The sequence below is a fragment of the Ipomoea nil genome, unplaced genomic scaffold (genome assembly GCF_001879475.1).
Source record: "Ipomoea nil cultivar Tokyo-kokei standard unplaced genomic scaffold, Asagao_1.1 scaffold1259, whole genome shotgun sequence".
In the NCBI taxonomy this organism is placed as follows: Eukaryota; Viridiplantae; Streptophyta; class Magnoliopsida; order Solanales; family Convolvulaceae; genus Ipomoea; species Ipomoea nil.
The window spans coordinates 1,022,188-1,048,471 of record NW_017617687.1 but is presented as its reverse complement, the minus strand read 5'-3'; the positions used below and the strand labels follow the sequence as shown (position 1 = coordinate 1,048,471).

Genomic DNA, 26,284 nt, shown 5'->3' with positions numbered 1-26,284 from the left:
CTTACAAAAACAATGACATTTTCTTTTCCCATGAATTGAGGGAGGTGATGACAACTATATAAAAGGGTATGGAGTAAATTACAGTTTTGGTCCAATGACTATTGATGTTTAGTTAATTTCAATCCACGACTTTTAAAACTAATAATTGAGTACCTTAACTATTCAATTTTGGTCCATCCTACCAAATTACCGGCGAAAAGTGGCCGGAAATTTTTAATGGCTAAAATCTTGAGGGCAATTTAGTCATTTCTACTTCCTCTTTTCTTCTCCCTCGTTTCTTCGCTTCCCTAGGCCGGAAAATTTGAGATCGAAGAAGGCGACCTCTTTTGGTACTCAAATCTCTCCCCCTCTAATGTCTGTTTTCTATAGGATATATAACTTTTGTATTTTCATTTATGCAGCAAACTTAGTAATCAGAGTCTTTGCGCAGTGAGTTTGAACTCGATCTGAAGCCTTCAAGTGCTTATCAATATCTATTTTTATAAAACAGTTTGTTGAATTTTTTTCTTTGGGGTTGGGAAAGTTGGGTGGTCTTTTCTGGATTCCTCACCTCATATTTATGTCAAAATAAGTATTCATATTCCTATTATTTTTCCTTCAAGTACCCACAACAGTGAAGCATGAGCCAAGAAATGGGAGTTCTCTAATCTGAAACATATCTCAATGACTCGAACTGCTGTTCGATGAGTCAAAGGCGGTGAAATGGACCACAGAAGAAAACAAGAGGTTTGAGGATGCACTCGCCTGTTCGTCGATCTCGAATTTTCCGACGTAGGGAAGAGAAGAAACGGGGGAGAAGAAAAGAGAAAGTGGAAATGACTAAACTGCCCTCAAGATTTTAGTCATTAAAAATTTCCGGTCACTTTTCGCCGGTAATTTGGTCCGATGGACTAAAATTGATAAAAATTGAATAGTTAAGGTACTCAATTGTTAGTTTTGAAAGTCGTGGATTGAAATTAACAAAACATCAATAGTCATTGGACTAAAACTGTAATTTACTCAAAGGGTATATTATGAAATGTAGTTACAATATACATGTAAGAAGAATATATGTACAAGAAGAATTATAGAAAGATTAAAATAGGGAGTCATGCTATAATTTAAATACAAGAATTCTAATACTAGTCCTAATACTCCCCTCAAGCACATGGCATACTTGTAACTCGTAGTTTGTTGAGAAAAAAAATCTAGGATCATATAATGTTTGGTGCGAGCATGAAAGATGGGATTGGCACACATAATATATATATATATGTAGCTCCAAGATTATCACACCATAATTTAGGAACTGAAATACCTGGAACATGAATTGCGCGTAGAAGGGACATGATCCAAATTACCTCAACACAAACATCTGCTAGAGTTTTATATTCAGTCTCGGATCTAGCAACAGTTATTTGCTTCTTGCAGACCCATGATAATATTAGACCAAGAAAAACGGCAAAGCCACTTGTGAATTTTCTATCCTCCGAACAGCCAGCCCAATCAGAGGATGATTGTCTGACTCGTAGACCAAAATTAACAGTTCATTTAACATACCTTAAAACTCTCTTTAGTTGTTCCCAGTGAGTAGGGGCATGCATATGTTGACACAACTGATTTGACTGCAAAGAAAAGATCAAGACGAGTGATAGTTAAATACTGTAATACACCAGCTAAACTCATACTCCTGTAATTGTAAGCAAATAAAATTGAATTACATATTAAAATTCAAAATTCAAAAGTATGGGCCCTGTTTGGTAAAAAAATTGACTTATAGGTCAATTTTGACTTTTTTGATCACTATTAATTGTTTGATTTAGCTAAAATATCAATATAAGTGTTTGGTTAATTAGCTTTTTGCAACTCCAAAATGCTAAAATTCAAAAAGCTACTCCAAGAAACTTTTTCAATTAGCTTTTCTAGAAAAAGAAATTATACCAAACAGCTATCACCAAACACTTTTCTACAATAGCTAATGTTATCAACTAGTTATACCCTCTAATTAACACAATCAGCTAACCGTCATTTACCAAACAGGGTCATGGTGTAAGTACAAGATCTCTGGATCTCTGGATGGACCTCCGATTCTTCAATTGGATGTCTTAACCTTCGAGCTTATATGTTTGTTCTTCGTTGAAGGGACTCTGGGTTCAAATGGCTTGATCAGATTGACAATTTCGCATGATCTTCTGGATCATTTTATTGTGATATCTAAATAATATTTTAGTATGTATATTTTCAGGATGTTTACATGATTTTTTCTAGGATGGTTACCTAGAAATGAGAGGGATGAAAGAGTTTTGATAGGTTCAAACTCTTTTGATATTATATAGTTAAACAAATTTGATATATTTGATAATATCAATAATATTCAAAATATATTCAAATTTAATAATATAAAACAAATCTTTTATCAAATTTTTAGTGTCAATAGTGATATTCAATATAACAACCAATTTAGTATTGCTAAAGAAAAATATATTTCAAAATGAATTTTGAAGATTAATGTTCGATTTTATCAATTTTTAAAACATTATCAACAACAAAGCTACCATTTTACAGATTTACATTTGCATACCCAAGCATAGAAGAGATCTGTGATTTTTCAAAATCAAAGAAAAAACAAAAACGAAAGTACAAAACAATATAGATCTTGAAAATAAGTAGAAAATTATGTGTATTACTCAATCTCACACACAATATTAAAAAAAAGTCTACATTATGACAATCTTATAATGAAACCACACCAAGACATAAATAGAGAACAAGATTATAATTGGACTCCACATATAAAAAGGAGAAATTAGATATAAAATCAACATAGTTGTTACATAAATAAATTTTACATAATATATTTATAATTCAAATTTAATAAGATGAGTAACAATCATATAAGAATTCATTCTTACGTAGGAACCTAGGAACTCACTATAGCCGCCATTTATTTAGGGTGATCAATGATTTAGATTAAAACTTATTTTTATGGAATTTTATGGATATTTTTTTATTTATTTTAGGTAGTTGGGATATTTAGGGTATTTTAATATGTGATCCGTATGTTTAACTATTTCAGTCTGATTTCATTGTTGGTTTCCCTTTTCCTTCTCGATTACGTATTCTCGATCGAAAGAGTACCACTATCGGTGAAACTCATGAACGGAGAAGGAATGAATTATTGGTGGTGGTGGTGGTGGTGGTGGTGGTGGTGGAGGAGGATGTTGTGGATGGAGAGCAAAAGAGAGTAAAAGGAAAGAGAACTTTTCATCATTATTACAGCAGGAAGAAGAAGCCTTCTTTTATACAGAGGAAGGAACCAAAACTGCTAGCCTGCTAACTAACTGATCAGCTAACTAACTGAACAGTTTACACAATTGCTACAGTATTAACTACTTTAACTAACTGCATTATACACCTAAAAGCCCCCCTCAAGCTGGATTGTACAAGTCCAACAATCCAAGCTTGGAGATATAAGAATGGAAAGATTTTGGGCAGTGAGATTTGGTAAAAGGATCAGCCAACTGATTCTCTGAAGTGATGTGCAGCAACTTGATGATCCCATTGTTTAATTTCTCCCTTACCAAGTGGCAGTCTAGCTCAATGTGTTTAGTCCTCTCATGGAACACTGGATTTTCTGCAATAGCAATAGCAGATTTACTGTCACAATATACAGCCACAGCTCCATTGTGATTAATACCCAAATCTGTCAGCAAGAAAAATAGCCACTGTATCTCACAAGTGGTGGCTGCTAAAGCCCTGTACTCAGCCTCTGAGGATGACTTTGAGATTGTGGGCTGCTTCTTGGACTTCCAAGAGATCAAAGCATTCCCTAAGAAAATACAGAAGCCTGTTACTGATCTTCTTGTGTCAATGCAAGCTCCCCAGTCAGAGTCAGAAAAAGCTTTCAATTGCAAGTTGGAGTCTGTTGGAAAGAAGAGCCCTTGGCCAGGGGCAGCTTTTATGTATCTTAACACTCTGTGGGCAGCCTGGAGATGTAAATGAGTGGGTTTGTCCAGATATTGAGATAATTGTTGTGTAGCAAACCCAATGTCAGGTTTAGTGACAGTTAGGTACAGGAGCTTGCCCACTATTCTTCTGTATTGTGTGTTGTCCTCAAGAGGTTGGCCCTCATTTTTACTCAGCTTTTGTGAAAGAACTGTTGGACTATAAACAGGTTTTGAATTTATGAAACCTGTATCATCAAGCAACTCTAGAGCATACTTTCTTTGACAAACAGCAATGCCTTTTGTGTGTCTAGCCACCTCTAACCCAAGGAAATATTTCATAGGTCCCAAGTCTTTTATCTGAAACCTCTCATTGAGTTGTATTTTAACTCCTTGAATAGATTCTAAGTCGGCACTTGCAACCACAATATCATCCACATAGACTAGTAGGGCCATGAAGAACTTACCCTGTCCTTTTGTGAATAAAGAATTATCAGGCAAGGACTGTTTGAATCCCATATCTTGGAGTGCAACATTCAACTTGGTGTTCCATTGCCTGCTAGCCTGTTTCAATCCATATAAGGATTTGTTAAGTCTACAAACTTGTCTTCCTTTATTGGTTAGCAAACCAAGAGGTAACTGCATATATACTTCTTCTTCCAAATCACCATGAAGAAATGCATTGTTGACATCCATTTGGTGTAAGTGCCACTGTTTTGCTGCTGCTACTGCTAGAAGAGTCCTTATGGTTGTCATTTTTACCACTGGACTGAAAGTATCTAAGTAATCAACCCCAAGAGTTTGATTGTAACCTTTTGCCACCAACCTTGCCTTATATCTTTCTATGGTTCCATCAGCCTTATGCTTGATCTTATATACCCACTTGCACCCAATTGGCTTCTTGGAAGGAGGTAGGTCCACAAGATCCCAAGTGTTGTTTCTTTCCAGGGCATTAATCTCTTCTTGCATAGCTGTTTTCCAACACTCATGTTGGATAGCTTCTTGATAATTTCTGGGCTCAGAATGACATGAGATATTCATAACAAAGGATTGATGTGGTGGTTCTAATCTTCTGTAATCCAAGACTTTGGATAAGGGATGAGGAGAAGTTTTGACTGTTGTAGCTTGGCAGATATAATCCTGCAAATAGCTTGGGACCTGTTTCTGTCTTGTGGATCTCCTAGTGTTTTGTTGATTTAATCCTTCTGAGACAAGATGTATGTCTGTCACCTCATTACTGCTGCCATTGTGACTTACTGAAGAAGGAGAGAAGTCTTGGGCTTCATTACTGCTGCTGAGTTGGTTCTGAGTGTGCAAACCATCTATAGACTGCTCATGGCCTTCTTTGTTTGAGATGTCATTTGTGCTTCCATGAACAACTTCCAATTCTCCTTCATGAACTGTATCTGATTCCTCAAAGGGAACACTGCTCATTTTGGGAAGGTTGATCTGAGATGGTTTTTCTGCTGAACTGTTGGGCTGTTGAAAAGGAAACACATGTTCATAGAAGACTACATCTCTGGAAATAAAGAGCTCCTTAGTCATAAGGTCATACATCTTGTAACCCTTAGTGCCACTAGCATAGCCAAGGAAGATACACTTTCTAGCTCTGGCATCCATCTTAGATTTAGGACCCACTGTTGTAGCATAAGCTAAGCATCCAAAAACCTTCAGATTTTTGTAGTCTGGTGTTTCTCTCATTAGAACATGATAGGGAATCTGATTGTTGATGGCAGCTGATGGCAACCTGTTGACTATGTGGGCTGCATGTAGAACACATTCACCCCACAAGTATTCAGGTAGATGGGCTTGAAATCTGAGGGCTCTAGCAACAGTCAGTAAATGGCCATGTTTCCTCTCCACCCTGCTGTTCTGCTGAGGGGTGTGAGTGCATGAAGTTTGATGCACAATACCTTTCTGCTTGTAGAAGTTATCCATACTGAACTCTAGCCCATTGTCAGACCTTATGCATTTAACCTTGGTCCCAAATTGATTCTCAACCAAGGCACAAAAGTTCATGACCAAGTTTCTCACTTCTGACTTCTGTCTCAACAAGTAGATCCAGACAGCCCTACTATGATCATCTAGTATGGTGAGGAAATAATGGTGATTATGGATAGTGGCTATTTTGTAAGGACCCCATATATCAACATGCAATAAATCAAAGCAATTAGCTGCCAAAGAATCACTAGACTGAAATGGGAGCCTCTTTTGTTTGGCAAAATGACAACAATCACAGATCAAGCTTTTATTAACATGAATCAAGGGATATAATTCTTTCAACAAAAGTAATTTTCCATAAGAAGCATGCCCTAGTCTAGTGTGCCACAAAGTACAGTTTTCTGTGTTTGAACTATAGTTGCATACAACAGATGAAACAACAGGAAACACTAGATGATACAATCCATTTTGCAGCTCAGCCCTTCCAATCACTTTCCCATGGGAAACATCCTGTATTATACACTGATTAGAATACATCTTCATGTTGTACTTGGTATTCTTAATGAATGATCCTACTGAAATCAGGTTGTAATGGAATTCTGGGACATATAGCACATCATGCAGCACTAGATCACTAGACAGAAAGACTGAGCCAATAAAAGTAATAGGAGCCTGTTGTCCATTTGGCAAATTGACATGCAAGTTATGAATTCTCTTCTGATTACTTAACAATTCAAGGTCACAAGCAATGTGATGAGTAGCACCACTATCCACAATCCAACCAGTTTTGCTACAACTAACAGAATTAGTTGAAGGGGGTATACCTTCAGACTGTAGATTTGCTGATACAGTATTGGCCAAGGCTTGTGATGGTTGATCAAGAGGTGAATTCAGATTCTCAGCAGCTTGCTTCTTTGTTTGGATGAACTCTAGGAAGTTTTTGAAGTCATCTTGGGTAAAACTCATGTTTATATCTGTGTTAGACTGTTGAATCCCTTGAACTTGGTTCACTGAGGCTTGGCTTCTTGATTTTGGTTTCCATCCAGGTGGATAACCATGCTTCTTGTAGCACTTATCATGGGTATGACCTGTGAATCCACAATAAGTGCAAACCGGCCTCTTAGTATTTCCCATAGCCTTCTTGAAACTTGCTTGGTAATTCCCATCTGTCTTAGCCAAGAACACATTCCCTGCTGATCCATTTTCCCCTGCTTGATGTAATTGGCTTTCAAACACTGTGTTTCCCATCTGAAACTGTCTCTCTTGCTGAGCTATCATTGAGTAAGCTTCATTTACCTCTGGCATAGGTCTCATTAACATAATCTGATTCCTAGCCCCTGTGTATTTCTCATGCAGCCTAATCAAAAAAATGGATAGTTTATCCATTTCAAGCTGCTCATAGAGATCATCAATCTTCTTACCACAATCACACTTAATAGGACAAGTGCAGTACATTGTAGGTCTGAGAATACTTAGTTCATCCCACATCAATTTCTGCTTAGTAAAATATTCATTTAGTGAGTTATCTCCCTGTTTGGTTTGGTAGATCTCACATTTAATCTCAGCAATTCTAAACAGATCTTGTTTGCTAAACCTTCGTTTTAGGTCATTCCAAATACCATAGGCTGTATCTATCCACAGCACACTCCTCCCAATCATTGGAGAAAGGGATCGAACTATCCAGGAGGCAACTATGTTGTTGCACCTTTCCCAAGCCATATACCTTTCTAGGTTATCTGTAGAAGGTTTCTTGATTGCTCCATTGATGAAGGCAATTTTATTCTTGCAAGATAGCGCCATAGTCATGGCTCTTGCCCAGGTGTGGTAATTGGATCCATCTAAGGGGAATGGAACCAATTCTAAGGCCGGATTCTCATTGACATGTAAATAGTAGGGATTAAATTAGTTCTGGGGATTGAATGGTACCTCAGAAGAGTTCGAGCCAGTAGCCGTTGTTGAGGAAGACGGAGCCGAGCTCGTACTCGTCGGATTTCCTGTTGCCGGGACTGGTATACCAGTGGTATTGTTGATCGGAATTGAGTGGTTCCCGATCGTAGGCCACACAGCCGCCATGGGAGAATGATCGAAAAATCAGTGTGTGAGCTCTGATACCATGTTGTGGATGGAGAGCAAAAGAGAGTAAAAGGAAAGAGAACTTTTCATCATTATTACAGCAGGAAGAAGAAGCCTTCTTTTATACAGAGGAGGGAACCAAAACTGCTAGCCTGCTAACTAACTGATCATAACTAACTGAACAGTTTACACAATTGCTACAGTATTAACTACTTTAACTAACTGCATTATACACCTAAAAGATGAGGAGGAGGAGGTTCTGTGTTGGAGCAGACCGAAGATAGACGAAGGGTTGTGGTCCGCGTCATCATCGCCGAGAGAAAGGGAATATGTTGATCCTTCCACTTCCCGTGTGATTATGGTAATAGAATGGGTAGTCAGACATAGAGAGAAACCAACAACAACATTAGTTGTAGTGATCCCTAGGCAGACTCAAAATTAAAAAAAAAAAAAAAAAAAGGAATCTGAACTCTCTTTCAATCTATTTATACTATCTATTTATACTATATATAAAAACAAAATCCTGAACATTAAATTCCCGCCCAATTTCTAAAAAATCTCTCATTCTAATAAAATATATTATTTTATACTTTCATATTCGTACTATAATTCTAGGTTAAAATTCTTATTCTAATATTATAAAATAGTGTAATACAATTCCTTCCCATTCTGATTTATATCTATACTATCTATACTTCTATACTATATATAAAAACAAAATCCTGAACTTTAACTTCCCACCTAATTCCTAAAAAATATCTTTTTCTAATAAAATATATTGTTTTCTACTTTCCTATTCATACAATAATTCTAGGTTCAAATTCATATTCTAATATTATAAAATAGTATAATACAATTCCTAATGGAATATATTATTTACTACTTTCATATTCGTACTATAATTATCTATATATATATATATATATATATATAAAGTAAAATCTTCTTCTCCCAAATCTTTCACATCAACCATGATGCGGACCGTACAATTAGCTCAAAGTAAAATTTCCTTCTAGCATTTTCCGGCCCAAACTCATTGTATTGGTCAAATTATTTAATTATGGTAAACTATGGAATAATTAATGATGGTAATAGAAATCCTAGAAGAATATAGAATACAAGAATATTTAATTATGGTTATATTATTATTGTGCATTACGATCAATATATAATAACAGAACTTGACAGAATAATAATAATAATAATAATAATAATAATAATAATAATAATAATAATAATAATAATAATATAAGTGGTAATAATAATATCTAAAAGTAGTCAAGTGTTAATAATAATAATAATAAAAATATTAACGTTAGAATTATAACATAGAATAAAATGTAATAATCAAAAATGTATATGTGTTATTTTTGTTTTTAGCCGTTTGTAGTAAAAAAGATTAACCCAAAATGTATATGTGTTTTTTTATTTTTAACAGTTTGGAGTAAAATTGCTGAGTTATTAAATAATATTTTTGGTGTTTTGATTAAAGACAAAATGTTAAAATGACGATTACGGTAAATATGTTACCGGTAATAATAATATTAGAACAACGATGTGTGAAAGAGTGACAATAGTTGTATTGCCTTAGTGTCTTAGTATAGAAAGTACAATGTGTCTTTGTCCAGAGTATTGAACGTCCCCTTTGCTAGCTGAGGAGAGCCCCATTTATACTAGAGTCCTAACGGTAACAACATGGGACATAAATGGGGAGCCTAAGCCTTTAATTCTCTCTCATCAATGGTGGCTTCAATGCTGGATTCAATGACAGTAAAGGTGGCACCTGTTGGAATTCCTAACCGTTGGAGTTTTGTCTGTTGGGGTCTTGCCCGTTGGGTTCCCATGTGATGCCGGCTCAGATGCCCACTTATGATCCGGGTCGGGTGCCAGCCCTATTATCCTGTCACCAGTCCCACCTACTCCTAAGTCAACAGATGTGTTTGAGTTGACTAGGGAGTAAGACTGAATTTGCTTGATATCGTGCAGAATCCCGGTTGATCCTGAGTATGTGATTTTATTTTACAAATCACATATGATTTTATTTTATTTTTTATGCTGGCTGAGACAGGCTTTGGCCTAGGTTGGCAGAGGCGCGTGCCTCCGGCCGATCGTGACTGAGGCGTCGCCTAGACCGATCGTGACCGAGGCGTCGCCTCGACCGATCGTGGCCGAGGCGTCGCCTCGACCGATCGTGGCCGAGGCGTCGCCTCGACCGACCGTGGCCGAGGCGTCACCTCAACCGATCGTGGCTGAGGCGTCGCCTCGACCGATCGGGGTCGCCTCGACCGATCGTGGCCGGCTATTGTTTTTTGTTTTCTTTTTTTGCTGAGACGAGCTTCTGCGTTAGTCGAGGCGTGCCTCGGCCAAACCGTGGCCGAGGCGGGCGCCTCGGCCAAACCGTGCCTCGGCCATCCGAGTCGAGTCACGTCTCGGCCAACCTATGGCCGAGGCGTGCGACTCGGTCCCTTTTTTGTTTTGTTTTTTTTTTTAAACAACATGGGCGGACCACGAGCACGAGATATTATTCCAAACGATTTCATAATACAAAGCGGGCGGACCGTGATTACCAAACACTAGTCCCAAATGACTACCAGAATATTAAGGAAAATACTTAATCAAATGTTCCGAGCTCCATACCCGATCGATCATCCTTGCTGATGATGTAGACTTGTGGATCCTTTCTGCCAATCTTTTTGCATGCTTTAACGTAACAACTGCGGGCCGCTCACTTGTCTCTCCTGACGACCCCTATCCCATTCGGAGTAGGAAACTTCATACACAAGTGTTCCACTGACACTATGGCCTTGAGGTTCTCCAGTACCGGCCTCCCCAATATGATGTTGCGCGCACAAGTGAGTCTTACCACGATGAATTCCACGTCAAGTTTGCGAATGTTAGGGCTCGTGCCTTTCTCCACTGGTAAGACCACTGACCCCCCCGTCTCCAATGAATCACCCGTAAATCTATAGAGTGGGGTACGTACTTCTTTGAGCTGGTTCCTAGGTATCTCTAACTTGGTGAAGACGTCGTAATACATCACATTGACTGAGCTTCCCGTGTCGACTAAGATGCGGCGGACAATGACATTGTTGACGTCCATCTCAATCACCAGGGCGTCGCGATGGGGTAACGGGCCCTCTGGGAGGTCATCATCAGAGAAGGTGATGTCCTCCTGTCTCTGTTTCTTTTCTCTGGGAAGACTCACCATTTCTCCCACGTATAGCTGCCGGCTCCACTTCTTTCTTTCCGCGGGCATGTCGCCCCCTGCGGGTCCACCATAGATAAAGTGTATGGTGTGCTTCTTTTGTCGTCTAGGCACCACCTCAGTTTCTTTCTCGCTATCATTCTGCTCAGATATTTGGTCGTGGTCTCTTTTTTTGGCGTTCAAGGTGGACGGCTCGGTGCCATCCTCATTCCTACATACATTTTTTGGTGGATTGTGTTGCGGCTGTTACTACTGCTTGGATCGCTTGACGAAATGTCGGAAGTAGCCCTGTTGGATGATTTCTTCTATTTGTCTCTTCAAAACGCGACACTCATCCGTATTGTGGTCGGCTTGCCTATGAAACCTGCAGTACTTTGTTTGGTCTGCCTTTGGGGAGACCTTCATGCACTCCTCGGGGAATTCTACCATTCCCATCTCCTCAACTTGCTTTAGAATGACACTGACGGGATGGGTAAGAGGAGTTAAATTATGCAAGGGGACCAGGCGAGGTCGTTCGTGGTCTCGGCCTTTCCCTGCGGTCGGGTAGTGGTGTTAGCGAACAGAGCTTTCGGCAAACTACTCGTGTTCGTGTTCAGTAAGCGTTCGTTTATGTTCGTTTGTTAAGGTAAACGAACATTAACAAACAAAATTTAGAGCTCGGTTAATAAACGAACAGGCTTGAACAGTTGTAAGCTCGTTTGCTAAGAAATCGTGAACAAGCTCATTTGTGTTCGTTTACTAATATTCGTGAACAAGCTCGTTTATGTTCGTTTGATAATGTTCGTGAGCAAGTTCGTTTGTGTTCGTTTAATAATGTTCGCGAACATGTTCACAAACATATATATTATATTATATTAGTTTTGTAGTTGTGTTGTTTGTTTGACTATTGTTTGTGAACGTAGATTATTTATTGTTCACGAATGAATTTTGATCATCAACATGTGCAAGTGTTTGTTTGTTAAGTGTTCATGAACATAAATGAATATGTTCGTGAACGTGCTTGTTAATGAACATGTTTGTTAACGTTAACGAACACGTTTGCGAACGTGTTCACGAACGTTAACAAACATGTTCGCGAACATGCGAACGTGTTCACGAACGTTAACAAACACGTTCGCGAACATGTTCATTAACGTTAACGAACACGTTCGTGAACGTGTTCGCGAACGTTAACCAACACTAACAAACGCTTAACAAACGAACACGAACAGGATTTTCAAAAACCTTAACAAACGAACACGAACACGAACACTCCAAATTCCTTAAAAACGAACACGAACAACCTCCGTTCGTTTATGTTCGGTTCGTTAACAGCCCGACGGTTGGGTGGTTCAAGAGTGGTGCCTGGCTGGGCGGACCCGCTTTCCCAGGCTTCCCACCTTTCCTACCATCCTCTTCGTCTTTCTTCTTCCTGTTGACGTCCTCTGCTTCGGCATAGCGGCTAGCCTTCCTTATCATATCTTCGTAAGAGCGGGGGTGGTGGGCGTTCAGCTGCTTGTGGAAATACCCTGATCTTAAGGTATGGATAAATATCGGGATCGCCGCCTTGGAGTCGAAGTCGTAGACATTATTGACTTCCTTTTTGCATTTTATCAGGAAGTCTTTAAGGCTCTCGCCTCTATCTTGCTTCACTACACAGAGGTGAGAGAAGGGTTTCTTGCGCTGTATGCTACCGGAGAAGTATGTCAGGAAGCTCTTGGACAACTCCCCAAAGTTTTGGATCGACCCATCCGGGATGGTGTTGAACCAGTCTTGGGCCGCTCCATCCAGGGTGGACAAGAACGCTCGGCACATGATGGCGTCTCCTGCCCCGATCATTACCATAGCAGCCTTGTACCTTGTCATGTGGACACGTGGGTCAGTGACCCCCGTGTACTCCTTGATGGCGGGCAACCTAAAGTTCCTCAGCAAAGGTACCTCCATGATGCTTGGGGAGAATGGTGCTGCCATCCGTACCTTGGGTTCCGGCGACTGCTCCCGTGCCTCCACCCTTCTTGCTAACTCCTCGATTCTTCTCTGCAGCCTCTCGACCAGGGCCGACTCATCAGGGTGCCGGCGCGGAGCCGGCTGCCGCTCCTCTAAGTGTCGGTGTAGAACCCGCTCATCAACGCGTCGCTTCCCCGCCGAGTGCCAACGCGGAGCCGGCTCTTTGACGCGTCGCTCCTCCAAGTGTCGACGTAAGGCCGACTCATCAACGTGTTGGCGTGGGGTCGGCTCCCGAGACTCGCCCACCTCCCCTGTGGGTGATCTCTCGGCTTCTCTGTTTTCGTGTTGGCGAGGACCTCTGGTAGAGGATCCCTCGGCCCGTGATCCTAATCTTTGCCGCACGGGCGCCCTCTGTCCCAATCGTTCTGGTGCAGATTGGGAAGGGCCTGGTTGTCGTCTGTCCGGTCTACTTCTTTGGGTCTCCACCCCTATTTCCTGGGGCCGCGGCGGGGGCACTTGGCCTTGCAGTCCCACCGCAACCTGATTTAGCGCCGCCGTCACTGCTTGCTGAATGACATTGGCGGTCGCCTGGAGGTTCACGGCTTGGTTCACCCCTCCATTGTTGAGTTGGTCTCGAAGGTCCCCGGGCCTCCCGTTGTTGAGCTGTTCTCGAAGGTCCCCTCCGCGATTGTTGGTGAGTTGGTCCCGGAGGTCACTTGAGGCATTGCCATTGTTCACGTTGCGGGAACCGTGGGAGCTGTGTGACACCATTCTTTCAAGCTTGCTGTTGAAAGAGGAATGAGTTGTGTGTGTCGTTGCCTGCTTGAGTGTGGGATCAGGCTCTCAAGGAAAGCACCAATGACGGTAAATATGTTACCGGTAATAATAATAATATTAGAATAACGCTGTGTGAAAGAGTGACAATAGTTGTATTGTCTTAGTGTCTTAGTATAAAAAGTATAATGTGTCTTTGTCCAGAGTATTGAACGTCCCCTTTGCTAGCTGAGGAGAGCCTCATTTATACTAGAGTCCTAACGGTAACAACATGGGACATAAATGGGGAGCCTAAGCCTTTAATTCTCTCTCATCAATGGTGGCTTCAATGCTGGATTCAATGACAGTAAAGGTGGCACCTGTTGGAATTCTAAACCGTTGGAGTTTTGTCTGTTGGGGTCTTGCCCGTTGGGTTCCCATGTGATGCCGGCTCGGATGCCCGCTTATGATCCGGGTCGGGTGCCAGCCCTATTATCTTGTCAGACGAATTTGTTAAAATTTTAGGGAATTTGTCAATAATCAAACAAGCCCATTATCTAATAATTATTATGCGAAAATAATTTCTGAAAAATGAGTTATTTTTCAGAAAACATTTTCTTTTTAATGTTTGGCTGCACAGCAGAAATTTTTCTAAAAGAAAATTTATATTATTATTATTATTATGTAATAATGTAATAATAAAATAAAATTACAATAATAATAATAATAATATTAATATTAATATTAATATTAATATTAATAATATAATAATAATAAAAAACAAAACTATATACAAAATAAAATTAGAATTAAAAAAAAAAAGGCAAAGGGAAACCACGGGCTCCCCTTTGTAAATGATGTGGGATCATTTTGATCGTACATCGAAAATGTTTGGAAAGAGGAGCTCTGAGCAATGCTCCTCTCCCAAACATAATTGCTTGCCCATAAACGTGGACAAGTATTGAGAAGCCAAAAGGCTCTTATTTAAGAAGTCTTAGCTTAATGACTTCTTATTTTAGTTTTTTTTTTTCAAAAAATATTTTTCTTTATAATGTTTAGTTGCATAACAAAAAATTGTCTCAAAGAAAATTTATATTATTATTATTATTATTATTATTGTTATGTAATATTGTAATAATAAAATAAAATAAAATTATAATAATAATAACAATAATAATAATAATAATAATAATAATATATTAATAATCAAAACAAAATTATATAAAAAATAAAATTAAAATTAAAAAAAAAAAAAACAAAAAACAAAAAGCAAAGTGGCACCACTGGCCCTCCCCTTTGTAAATGACGTGAGATCATTTTGATCATACATCGAAAATGTTTTGGAAAGAAGAGCTCTTATAAGAGGAGCAATGCTTCTTTCCAAACATAATTGCTTGCCCATTAACGTGGTCAAGTATTGAGAAGCCAAAAAGCTCTAAGTTATAGCACTGCATGTATACATCTAAATATTAGTTATTAATTTGAGCAATTATTTGCACAAATTCAAGCAATGATAACATCAAAATACGTAAACAATTCAAATCATATCTTTAATTGCACTATATAATATTTGATGTTCTAATTTAAATAATTATATATCGATTCAAATATTCTTAATATATTACAACAAATCCATTCCGTGCATCGCACGAGTGAAAATACTGGTTCTATTAGAAAAGGAATGAATTTTAAAGCTTTCTTGGATCTTGAACTCTCTTAATTTATTTCATATTTTATTTGTGTGCATATTAGTTGGATGTATATGCATTGTAGGTTTATTGGTTTTGGTTTGTGTATATATCTTTTGTGGTGTGCATTTGGGTTAAACTCTGTGTGCCATAATATTTATGATGTACTATGTTAATTATTTGATGAATTTAGCACATACAAACATGTTTATTGTTCATATGATGACATAGTTTTTGTTTTGTTTTGTTTGTTTGTTTGTTTATTTTTTTTTTAACCCAGGTATCTCTTCTCAAACCAATGATTGATCATTAACGCTTGTCAAATGTTTACTATTAAACACGTTTAGGAGGTATTAGTGCATGCACAGTCGTATATGGGTGCATGCACAGATTCGCTAACCCAAGTGCACACAATATTTCGTATATCAATTTTTTTCGGCATCATGGCACAAACTCCTTAACCCAAGTGCACAAAAAGTTTTATCTAAGTGCACAACAAAATCTTTAACGTCTTTTCATACACAAACTAAGTCTGCAAATTATAGCACACACAGTGTAATCCAAGTGCACACAGTCACCCCAAGTGCACGCAATATGACACAGATAATGCAGTACGGCACATGCTCATCCTCTACGTTATGGCATTGACATTTTTACGCAAGTGCACACAGAAGTGTATAATATCATTCTGTTTTCTATGGATTCAATCTATTTTTGCGCATAATGGACACACAGATCAACGTAAGTGCACGCCGGTTCATGGTCACAATAATTCTACACATTATGGCACACTTAGTTTTACCCATGTGCACAATGTCATCTTTAACATCATCCTGGTTTAAGCGGATCCAATCTATAAGTGTTTTTGCACATTATGACACTCACAGTTCAAACTAAGAGTTGCAGTCTATTAGTAGTATTTTAGCCCATTATTGCACTCACGGTTCAACCTAAGAGCTACATTTTATTAGTAGTATCAATCTAGCTTCTGCAATTACATTCTGTTAGTAGTTTTGCACATTTAGGCGCACACAATGCAGTATGTCACACACCCATCCTCTAGGTTATGGCACAAACATTTTTACGCAAGTGCACACAGAAGTGTATAACAACATCATGGTTTATGTGGATTCAATCTATTACAATTTTCGCATGTAATGACTAATGACACACACAGATCAACCTAAGTGCATCCCAGTTAATGGTCACAATAATACTACACATTATGGCACACGTGGTGTAACCCTCGTGCACACCAACTTCTTGTTCGCCTTTTCGTGCAGAAACTAATTATGCACAGTATGATATACACGTGAAATCCAAGTCCACACCATAGTGTAGCGCCTCATCTTGGTTTCTAAGGTTTCAATCTGTCAGTACCACTGCCCACTTTGGCACACACAGTATAACCCATGTTCACACCAACTTCAGTTTCGTCTTTGGCAGTATGTGTCGCTCTCAGTCTGTACGTCATGGCACAACCATTTTCTCAAAAGTGCACACTGAAAGGTATAACATCATTCTAGTTTCCCTGGATTTGAACTCTCAAATTTTTTGCATATTATGACACACACAGATAAACCTAAGTGCACGTCTGTATTACCAGATTGCGTATTTGAAGATTCATTGACAAATAAGTTCAGTGACCAACCGTCGGGATTTAATTTCATCAATAATGTATTTCCTGATCTTGAGGCTGCTCATGCAATACATGAACTAAAAAGACAAGTTGTTAAGGGTGTGTCACAAAACATTAGTTGGTGACTTGGTGTTAGTGGGTGGCGTTGGGCTACTGGAATGGACGTTTAGAAAAATTAGGACACAATTATACAAATGCAGATTCACATGAAACCAAACAACACTATAGTGAATATAAGGATAATATTTGAATGCCACTCAAATATTAACGTTAATATTATTTAAATATTATAAAATTTAAGTGCCACCGCAAATCATACCAGTGTAGATTCACAAATCAATAGGACTTCTTCCTTATCTTGTCATTCTAAAATATGAGAAAGAATTCAATTATAATATTTGATTTTAATTGGTAACTGGACTAAATTACACTGATGTCCTTTTTAATTAATTATGATTAAGATACACATAAAAATGTTTAATTATCTAACCCATTGATTAAGTAAGTTTGAATGGATTATATTAATTAGTTCTTAGGTTCCTACCTAACAAAGGGTTTTCACTTGAAGCCTCCCCTCAATAAGATTAAGGGTGGTTTGGTTCGCACATGGGAATTGGAATCTGAAGGAGTATTAACTACTTGGTAATGGTAATGAATTTTGGTGGAAGTATTTAACATGTTTGGTAGTAAGGTGGATTGGAATATAATGGTTACTAATAATAGTGCTTGAGAAGGAATAAGGGAATGAAACTCTTATTTTATTTGGGTATGTGTTTTTTAATTAATGGGGTATTCGAAGCTCATAGTAGTGTTCTAAAAACCTATCAACCAAACAATAACTAAAAATTACTTTCATACTCATTCCTGTGAGCAAAACCCATCAACCAAACACATCTTAATAGTTCTTAGTATCATAACATAACAATAATACTTATAATCTTTAGTCTGTATTATACTAGTTCTGTTAGTATATAATGACCGTGAGGCACAATGATAATATAACCATAATTAAATATTCTTGTATTCTATTTCGTGAGGCACAATAATAATATAATCATGATTAAATATGCTTGTATTCTATATTCTTCTAGGATTTCTATTACCATCATTAATTATTCCATAGTTTAGCATAATTAAATAATTTGACCAATACAATGAGTTTGGACGGGAAAATGCTAGAAGGGGAATTTTACTTTTAATGATATATAGATAGACAGATATAGATTGTTCTATTGTATTGCGAATAAGAATTTTAATGTAGAATTATAGTATGAATATGTAAGTAGGAAATAATATATTTTATTAAGAATTGTATTATACTATTTTATAATATTAGAATAATAATTTTAACCTATAATTATAATACGAATAAAAAAATAGAAAACAATATATTTTATTAAAAAGTAACATTTTTTTAGGATTTGGACAGTAAGTTAAAAGTTCAGGATTGTGTTTTTATATATAGTAAGTATAGAAGTATAGAAGTATAGATAATATAGATAAATAGATAGATATAGATAGATTACAAAGAATCCAATTATAATACGGAGTATTTGATTTTAATTGGTAACTAAATTAAATTACATTAATATCTTTTTTGATTAATTATGATTAAGATCACACAAAAATATTTAATTATCTAGAATATTGATTAAACAAGTTTGAATGAATTAGATTAATTCTTAAGTTCCTGCCTAACAAATGATTTTCACTTGAATCTTTCCATTAATAAGATTAATAGTTCTTAGTATCATAACATAACAATAATACTTATAATCTTTAGTTTGTATTACACTAGTTCTAAACTAAACAAAAATCTTATTTGGGCCTTGGTCTCGTTGGCCCAAAAGAGCCCATAATACAGCGCCGTTATACATTGGTTCTGCTTAAATCCCTTTCTCCGACGGCCGACCGATCAGACTAGCCACACGGCGGCTCAAGTTCTTTCTTTCCACACCACCCCCGGCAACCCACTTCCTCTCTATTTATATATATACATCTGTTTCCTGAAGAAACAAAGAATGGGACGCGAAATGGCAATCTCATTGGACGGAGTTAGGGACAAGAACTTGATGCAGCTGAAGAAGCTCAACACCGCTCTCTTCCCTGTCCGTTACAACGATAAGTACTACGCAGATGCTCTTTCTTCCGGCGAATTTACCAAGCTAGGTCTGCCACTCCCCTTCTCCTTTCGCTTATTTTCCGTTTTTATCAAGCGTGCCTTTCTCCTTTTTGATATTGAGCTAGAGGCAAGAAGATGATGCATCTGTGTTTTTATTTTCTGTCGCTGGGTTTTGCTCATAGTTCAATCTTCTCAAGTCTGTATAAAAATTGTTTATGGTCAATATAGTTTTGATTTTGTTCTTTTTTTATGGCTTTGGAAAATTCTATTTCTGGGTTTTGTTCATCTTCCGATGGGTATGAATGGTTATTATTGATTAGTTCAGTAGAAAAAGTGTGGCTCTTAGCTAATGACAGTAGTCTAGCTACAATGTGAGTGTATTTTATCAACTATTGGTTATGGCTTTCTGTTTATACCCAGCTTTATGGATCTCTTGCCTCATTATTGCTATAAGAATTCAGTAATGTAAGGGAGTAGAGATTGCAGAAAATAGTATATGTATATCAAATTCATGGAAGATGGAAATCTTTTATTTTGTTTTTTTTTTTTTGTTTGAAGCTTTGGTTGCAGGAAAATGACATGGTTAACTGCCCTTGAATTAAAAGGAATAAAAATCCATTAGAACTTGCATTAAGAGAGATAACTACACTTATGGTTAATTCTTCGGAGCTGGTTTTGTAAACCAAGTAGTTTGTTTGGAATTAGTAAAGGACCTATGGTTGATTGGTACTGCAATTAATCATTTAATTATATGGTAATAGTCTGGTAATGTGACATTATATCCACCTTACCAAATAGGAAAGGGAGGTGATGTGATAGTAATGTGGTTGCTAACTTCCACTTAGGAATTCTGACATTGCCTTTCAAATATTCAAAGATTTCCCTTTGAATTAGGGGTGTTTTCAACTTTTTCCCTTTGAGAAATAATTATATAAACACACACATATATGTATAAATTTATGTTTATTTATTTATATATATATACATATATTGACGGCATTAAAGTAAAATACACATTCTGATAGAAATGGTTACCATCAACTAAACACGTTAGTATCGCATTCCTGCAATCTTAACGAAACACAGAATTGAACATATTCTCAGTAATGTGCATAAAGTAATGATGTTTAATGTTTTAGAGGATAATCTAACATTCCTTGAACCAAATGCCTTCTTTTTGTGGAACAAAGATGTTGATTGAAGAAAATAAATGAAAAGAAAAATCTCTGTTAATCCTCTATCTCTAAGTTTGTAGTCATATATACATAAAAATTCATTTCATAGAAATGTGATCAGCCACAGCTCTCCTCATTTGGTTGGATTTTAGATTGCTGACTGCTCTGTTAAGATGAGCTTAAACGGAGCTAAGATGTGTACAAGATAAGTAACTAAGAAGAGAGTGCTAAGTTCCAGAAAACAAAAAGAGATCACATTAGATTAATTTTACTTCGTATTTGAAGTGTGACATAAGACAAATTGAGAAAATCAATTCAGATAGTTTGGATGTGTTTACTGTATACATATAGTTTAACCAATTAGGAAAGGAACAGAAAGACCAAAACTTACTTGTTGCTAAGCTACTAAGAAAGATACACTACTATGACTGAAGGGAGATGTAAAATTCTTTTAATCAACCTCAACTAAATTAGAATTATGGTTTAGTTTAGATTTTTTGAGGGTATGTGCAAGAATGTAAGTGGATGCAATGGCCTCATGGACTGTTGGACTTGAGATACATGTTGAGATAGTCAATTTGTACAATTTATCAAATCAGGTCATTTTAATGTCTTTTTATGCTTTTACTTTAGGTTGTTTTTAGTAAGTAATTGTATTAAAGGTTGCTCCATCCTTGGTGCTTTTTCAAGAAAATAATCTTACAGTGATCACCTGAGAGTCTGAGACTTGCTACATGAAAATAAGTGCAGTTCTATACATGTAATTAATTGATTATCCAGTAGCCAGGGGTAAAGTCTAAAATTAAAAATCTTCTGTTATCCCCGCCTTCCACTTTCCCCAACAACATGCTGATGGATCTGCCTATGGTGTGGGATTTTTCACCATAACAGATATAAGAAGTTTCTATGACTTGCATCTTGTTTATAACCCTCAATAAGCTTTTTTTTTTTTTCTTTCTTCCCTAAATGTTATGGATTACTTGCTAATTTTTGAAGGTGTCCTATCTAGTGATTGTTTGATAAAATCTTTAGTTTCTTTCTAATGCTTCCAGTTACTCTCTGTTTGCCATAGTTTTTAATATCTTTTTGTTTTACAATCTTTTTATTGATCAACATATCTGCATCCTCTGCAATCATCTATTCTTATTAGTTATCCTTAGCTTATGCTGTTGCGACAATGATGATTAAGAACATATAAAAGCACAACACTTACATTAATATTGTAAACCAAAAAGTTATTTGAGTCAAACATATAATTCTTGAGATATTAGGAAAATATGGTTCAAGTATTACCTTTTTATTGTAAATTTTTCATGAAAAACTCAATTTTCCATTTCCAAATATTTAAGATATATTTACTTAAGAATCTTATACCTATTAAAAAATTGTTATTTAAATGTTAGGATATTAAAAATATGTGCATGGTCTATTGCTTCTTATGCAGCATACTATAGTGACATTTGTGTTGGTGCAATCGCATGTCGGCTTGAGAAGAAGGAAGGTGGGGCTGTTCGCGTATACATCATGACCTTGGGTGTTTTGGCACCTTATCGTGGATTAGGTGTTGGTAAGAAGTCTATTTAACATCTTGCTTATTGTATGCTTCATTTTCTACCCCCTTGAACAAATGAGGAGAAAAAGGTACTTTGGTTACTAAGATAGCAGTGTTTTGGTAAATTCACTCACTACGATATCAAGTGTTGTAAATGTACTCCTTAATTATCCACAAAATAGCCACTTTGGGGGACTAAAATAGCTACCTTGGAGTACAACTAAGGGGTACATTTGTAACACTGATGCCTTAAGGACTGAATTTGTAAAGCGCTTATCATCATCTTAGAGACTAAAAGTGCTTTTTTCCCAATTCAAGTCACATCAGCATTATAAATCATAAATGTGTTTATATGACTTTTTTTGCTGGGTTGGCTCAAACTCGAACTTTCTTGTTTTAGCCTCTATTTTGTTTTCTTGCCAATCAAATTGGCTAAAATGCATCATGGGTTACTATAGATAGTTTTGAAAACTTTTATTTACCTCGAGTCTGCAGAAGTACATGCTCTCTTAATGACTTTTTTAAGAACTAAGGGCAAGATTTGGTGAACAATTACAAAAATGATTTTGAACTTTTCGTTAGTACAAAATTAGTAAATATGGTTGTGGTTTACATACATCTTGGCAAATTCAAGTTTTTGAGTTTAGTTGATTGTGGTTAATACTACTGCAGGTTCAAAGCTGTTAAATCATGTGCTTGATCTCTGTGCTAAGCAAAACATCAGTGAGATTTACTTGCATGTCCAGACAAATAACGAGGATGCCATCAAATTCTACAAGAAATTTGGGTTTGAGATTACAGAGACCATCCAAAACTATTACACGAACATCACTCCACCAGACTGCTATGTCGTAACCAAATTCATCACTCCATTCCAGGCGAAGAAATAACTCGTTCAGTTAGACTCCAAATCGTGATGGTCAAGCTTCAGTTTTTGCAGTGCCCGTGTTTCTGAAACTTGTTATTACTATTATTGGCAGTGTGCTTTTCATGAATCCCATGGGAATGCCATTGATTGTTTTTTTTTTTGAACTCTTGAGTGCAAGAAAATGATAGTCTAAAGAGTTATTAAGGTACTACTGTAAGAGAAACACAATTTTGTTCAATTCAAGACAATTAATTATTAGATTATCTGCATCTCTAATGCAAGATGCAAATCTATGTTTTATACACTGTTTTATCTACATAACCACCGCTTTGATGATCACTATTTTTATACAAGTATTATTTGTTCAACATATTTACAGACTCAATTATTATATTCATTAACAACAAACATATGCTTCAACAGCCATCTCATCACTGTGATAGTGTGATGGCTGCTCAGTAAGCCACGCCGCCAGAGAAAGCATCTCCGTCATGCAGCAACGACTCTGTCAACCAGTAGCCATCCCACGAACCACCAACCCTCTGTCAGTCAGAAACCACTTGTCAAATACCATCATCATATGTATGTAAAATGCATGGAAGAGGACTTCTAGTGGATTAGAGAGATGGGAGCATTTGGCCATTTGATGTTGGGCAAATTATTCTGTGAACCTGGGTCAAAAATACACAATTTACATATTGAATGTTCACAATTTATATACTAAATATTCATAATTTACATACTAAATGCTAATAATTCAAATTGTGAACATTCAGTATGTAAATTGTGTATTTTGGACCCGGGTCTACCTATAACAGTCATTGATGTTGATGGATATCAAGCTCCCTCCCAAATCCCAATGGGTGCATATTGCATATGACCCAGATGACAGAATTTGAAGCCAAAACCCCAAATAACAACAACATATGAACTGAAGTTTGATTTAAATAGGAGCAAAGCAAAAACCTGAACCATGGTAAATTGGAAGTTTTCTTCCTCCTCAGGTCGAGATCCCCGGACCCAAACTCTTTGCTTATACTGATTCTATGACATGCATATATTCAGAAAGTAGAACCACCATTATTAGATGATCATCTTTGTATCAGTTACTCTAAAAACTATGGCCATCAATGATGACACGAATGTCAAACTTTTCATACCTCGTTAACTTGCAAACTACTCAAAATTCTCCTCTCCCGATGCCCAAGCAGAATCCTATAGGTTGAATGGTGAAAAATCCGTCTGAATCGTTCAAACTGCATGATGGAAGAGCAGTCCAGTACAAAACAAGTTACCCAAACAAATCATTTCTTTCTTTCTTTCTTTTGTTCTAGAGTGCAGTTTTTCTGTCGAAAGACTTTTTTTTTTTTTTTTTTTTTTTGAATGCATAGTTCCATAAAATACAATGTTGCGGTGAGAATATTATAAATTTACTGACCTGTCCCAGATCAAAGAAGCGTCCAAAATATGTAGATCTTTCAAAAGGATCAAAGCCAGCAAACTATACAAAAAGTAAAAAAGATAATAAAATTATCCAACTTGAGCATCAGCAGCTTACACAAAAGACAGAGTAATATGTTTTAGTTCAAAATTGCACCCTATACATGACTTCAATTCCGTAATCTTGACGGGGCTGGTCATTAAACATCAATGCATCAAGTTGGTACAGGACAGCATCTTCTGCGCTAAACTATTGAAAATACAGTAGTAAATGGATGCATTTAAGATCAAACAGAGATTTCTATAGTAACTGTTTGGAGTGGAAGTTACATGCTTACACTTAGTCTCGGTCCAAAAGGCCTTTTTTGACGTGATTCAAGCCTAAGAAAACAAATACAATAATTAGAATTCATACTGCCATATAACAGAAATAAACTCAAAGTTAGGCCAAGATAAAGGAAGACCATCCATTTGCTCCCAAAAGAAAACATAATCTAAAGAATGATTACTTAAACCAATTATCCCAACTTTTCCGTTATCAAAAAAAAAAAAAAAATTATCCCAACTTTTCCATTTTCAGTTTTACCAAAAAAGGTATTAACATCATATCTACACTGCAGATATAAACATAGGATTATCATTGAAGGATCTACACTTGAGTAAATGCATCCAAAGTGAGACAAAATTTAAGAAAATATATATACCACCAAAGAAGATATCTAACTCAAACACTGGTGAGTATCTGTCTTAAATGGAGGCTATAGAGGAGCATGTTCTAAAAATTTACACAAATGGCTCAGTACTATACAATCCAAACATGCCAATTTTGATCGGTTCTTCCTCAAAACCTCACATATTCACATTTTCTTGTGTTAGTAGTAAACCAATACATATTCCAACTGATATGAGATTATAGGTTCTCAACATGAAGCAATTTACTCTATCCAAACAATGGCGCCATAATTCAATAATAATGACATAGCCTGCAGCATCCTTTCCATTATGTTTACTGTTTAGTGTTCTATCAAGACTTTTATGGACCATTAAGTCTGAATTTTCATTTATAACCAATGGGAGATTCCATACCTCAGACCAAAATAAAAACATTTTACTTGTTCATTAGTTTATAATGTTCCTCAAGGTAAAGTTTTATGTTATTCTTTTTGTTAATTTATTTTACTAGTTACTGAAATCTCAATGAATTTATAAATAATTCATCTGGCATTATCACAAGCCTAATTTACTTGTTCTCATTAGAATAAATAAATAGTTATAAAAACAAAAGAAATCAATTCCAGTACTTAAAAAAAAAAAACATTTTATCGGCAAAATAAAAATAAAAAATAATTTAGACTGAGAGCTTCAACATTTGGTTTTGTTTTCATTCCATTATAAAAATCCAATTTTTGAACATATATTCAGAACATAAAATTGATCAAAATACGTCAAAACTACAAAAACAATACATATACAGATGTGTGTGTACCAATCGGCTCTGAGGAAGTCAGGGACATCCGCTGAAGCACTGATACGAGAGCTGAAACGTTTGGCGGAGCTGAAGGGCTTGGAGAAGAGGGACGGAGACTGCGGGTTCGAGGAGGGCAGTAACGAGCAAGACGACATCGTATGCTGACTATGCTCCGACCAATTCTTTCCCCTAAAATGGTGTAGACGATTTTTTCCCCTCAAATTTATTTGCTTTTCTTTTTTTAATGTAAACACATAATTAAAATACATAAATAAATATCTTTAAAAAATAATACTCCATAAGAGAAAATTTCAATTTTTAACACACGAGGGGCATTGTTAATTTCAGCACCTGACTTTTAAAAGTGTCAATTTAGTACATTGACTATGTAATTTTTGTCAATTTTTGTCACTCCTACCAAATTGATGGTCAAATTTGACTGAAAAAATTTAATCCAACATTTAATCTATAATAATATGAGGGGCAAAATCGTCTTTTGATCCTTTTTCCT

At 36.6% G+C, this 26,284-nt stretch overlaps 2 protein-coding genes across 2 annotated transcripts; one reads left to right on the top strand and one right to left on the bottom strand.

The window, feature by feature from the left end:
* Positions 1 to 19,053: 19,053 nt before the first annotated feature.
* LOC109184397 (N-alpha-acetyltransferase 50) lies at positions 19,054 to 23,128 on the top strand. Its single transcript, XM_019334398.1, has 3 exons — positions 19,054 to 19,317; positions 21,890 to 22,012; positions 22,670 to 23,128. The coding sequence occupies exons 1-3, from the start codon at positions 19,170 to 19,172 to the stop codon at positions 22,885 to 22,887; spliced, it is 489 nt and encodes a 162-aa protein (XP_019189943.1). The 5' UTR covers positions 19,054 to 19,169; the 3' UTR covers positions 22,888 to 23,128.
* LOC109184396 lies at positions 23,094 to 25,982 on the bottom strand. The gene is made up of 7 exons (XM_019334397.1): positions 25,792 to 25,982; positions 24,644 to 24,686; positions 24,463 to 24,555; positions 24,304 to 24,366; positions 24,026 to 24,121; positions 23,832 to 23,909; positions 23,094 to 23,407 (listed from the first exon to the last, which is right to left on the bottom strand). The coding sequence occupies exons 1-7, from the start codon at positions 25,926 to 25,928 to the stop codon at positions 23,321 to 23,323; spliced, it is 597 nt and encodes a 198-aa protein (XP_019189942.1). The 5' UTR covers positions 25,929 to 25,982; the 3' UTR covers positions 23,094 to 23,320.
* Between the last annotated feature and the right edge of the window lie 302 nt (positions 25,983 to 26,284).

Excerpts from the sequence above, each read along its gene's own strand:
- LOC109184396 (XM_019334397.1), bottom strand. The coding sequence starts at position 25,928 with ATGTCGTCTTGCTCGTTACTGCCCTCCTCGAACCCGCAGTCTCCGTCC. Across the intron at positions 24,687-25,791 it reads GACTTCCTCAGAGCCGATTG|GCTTGAATCACGTCAAAAAA; the intron begins GTACACACACAT and ends TTGTTTTCTTAG. Across the intron at positions 24,367-24,462 it reads GAATTGAAGTCATGTATAGG|TTTGCTGGCTTTGATCCTTT; the intron begins GTGCAATTTTGA and ends CTTTTTGTATAG.
- LOC109184397 (XM_019334398.1), top strand. The coding sequence starts at position 19,170 with ATGGGACGCGAAATGGCAATCTCATTGGACGGAGTTAGGGACAAGAAC. Across the intron at positions 19,318-21,889 it reads CGGCGAATTTACCAAGCTAG|CATACTATAGTGACATTTGT; the intron begins GTCTGCCACTCC and ends CTTCTTATGCAG. Across the intron at positions 22,013-22,669 it reads TTATCGTGGATTAGGTGTTG|GTTCAAAGCTGTTAAATCAT; the intron begins GTAAGAAGTCTA and ends ATACTACTGCAG.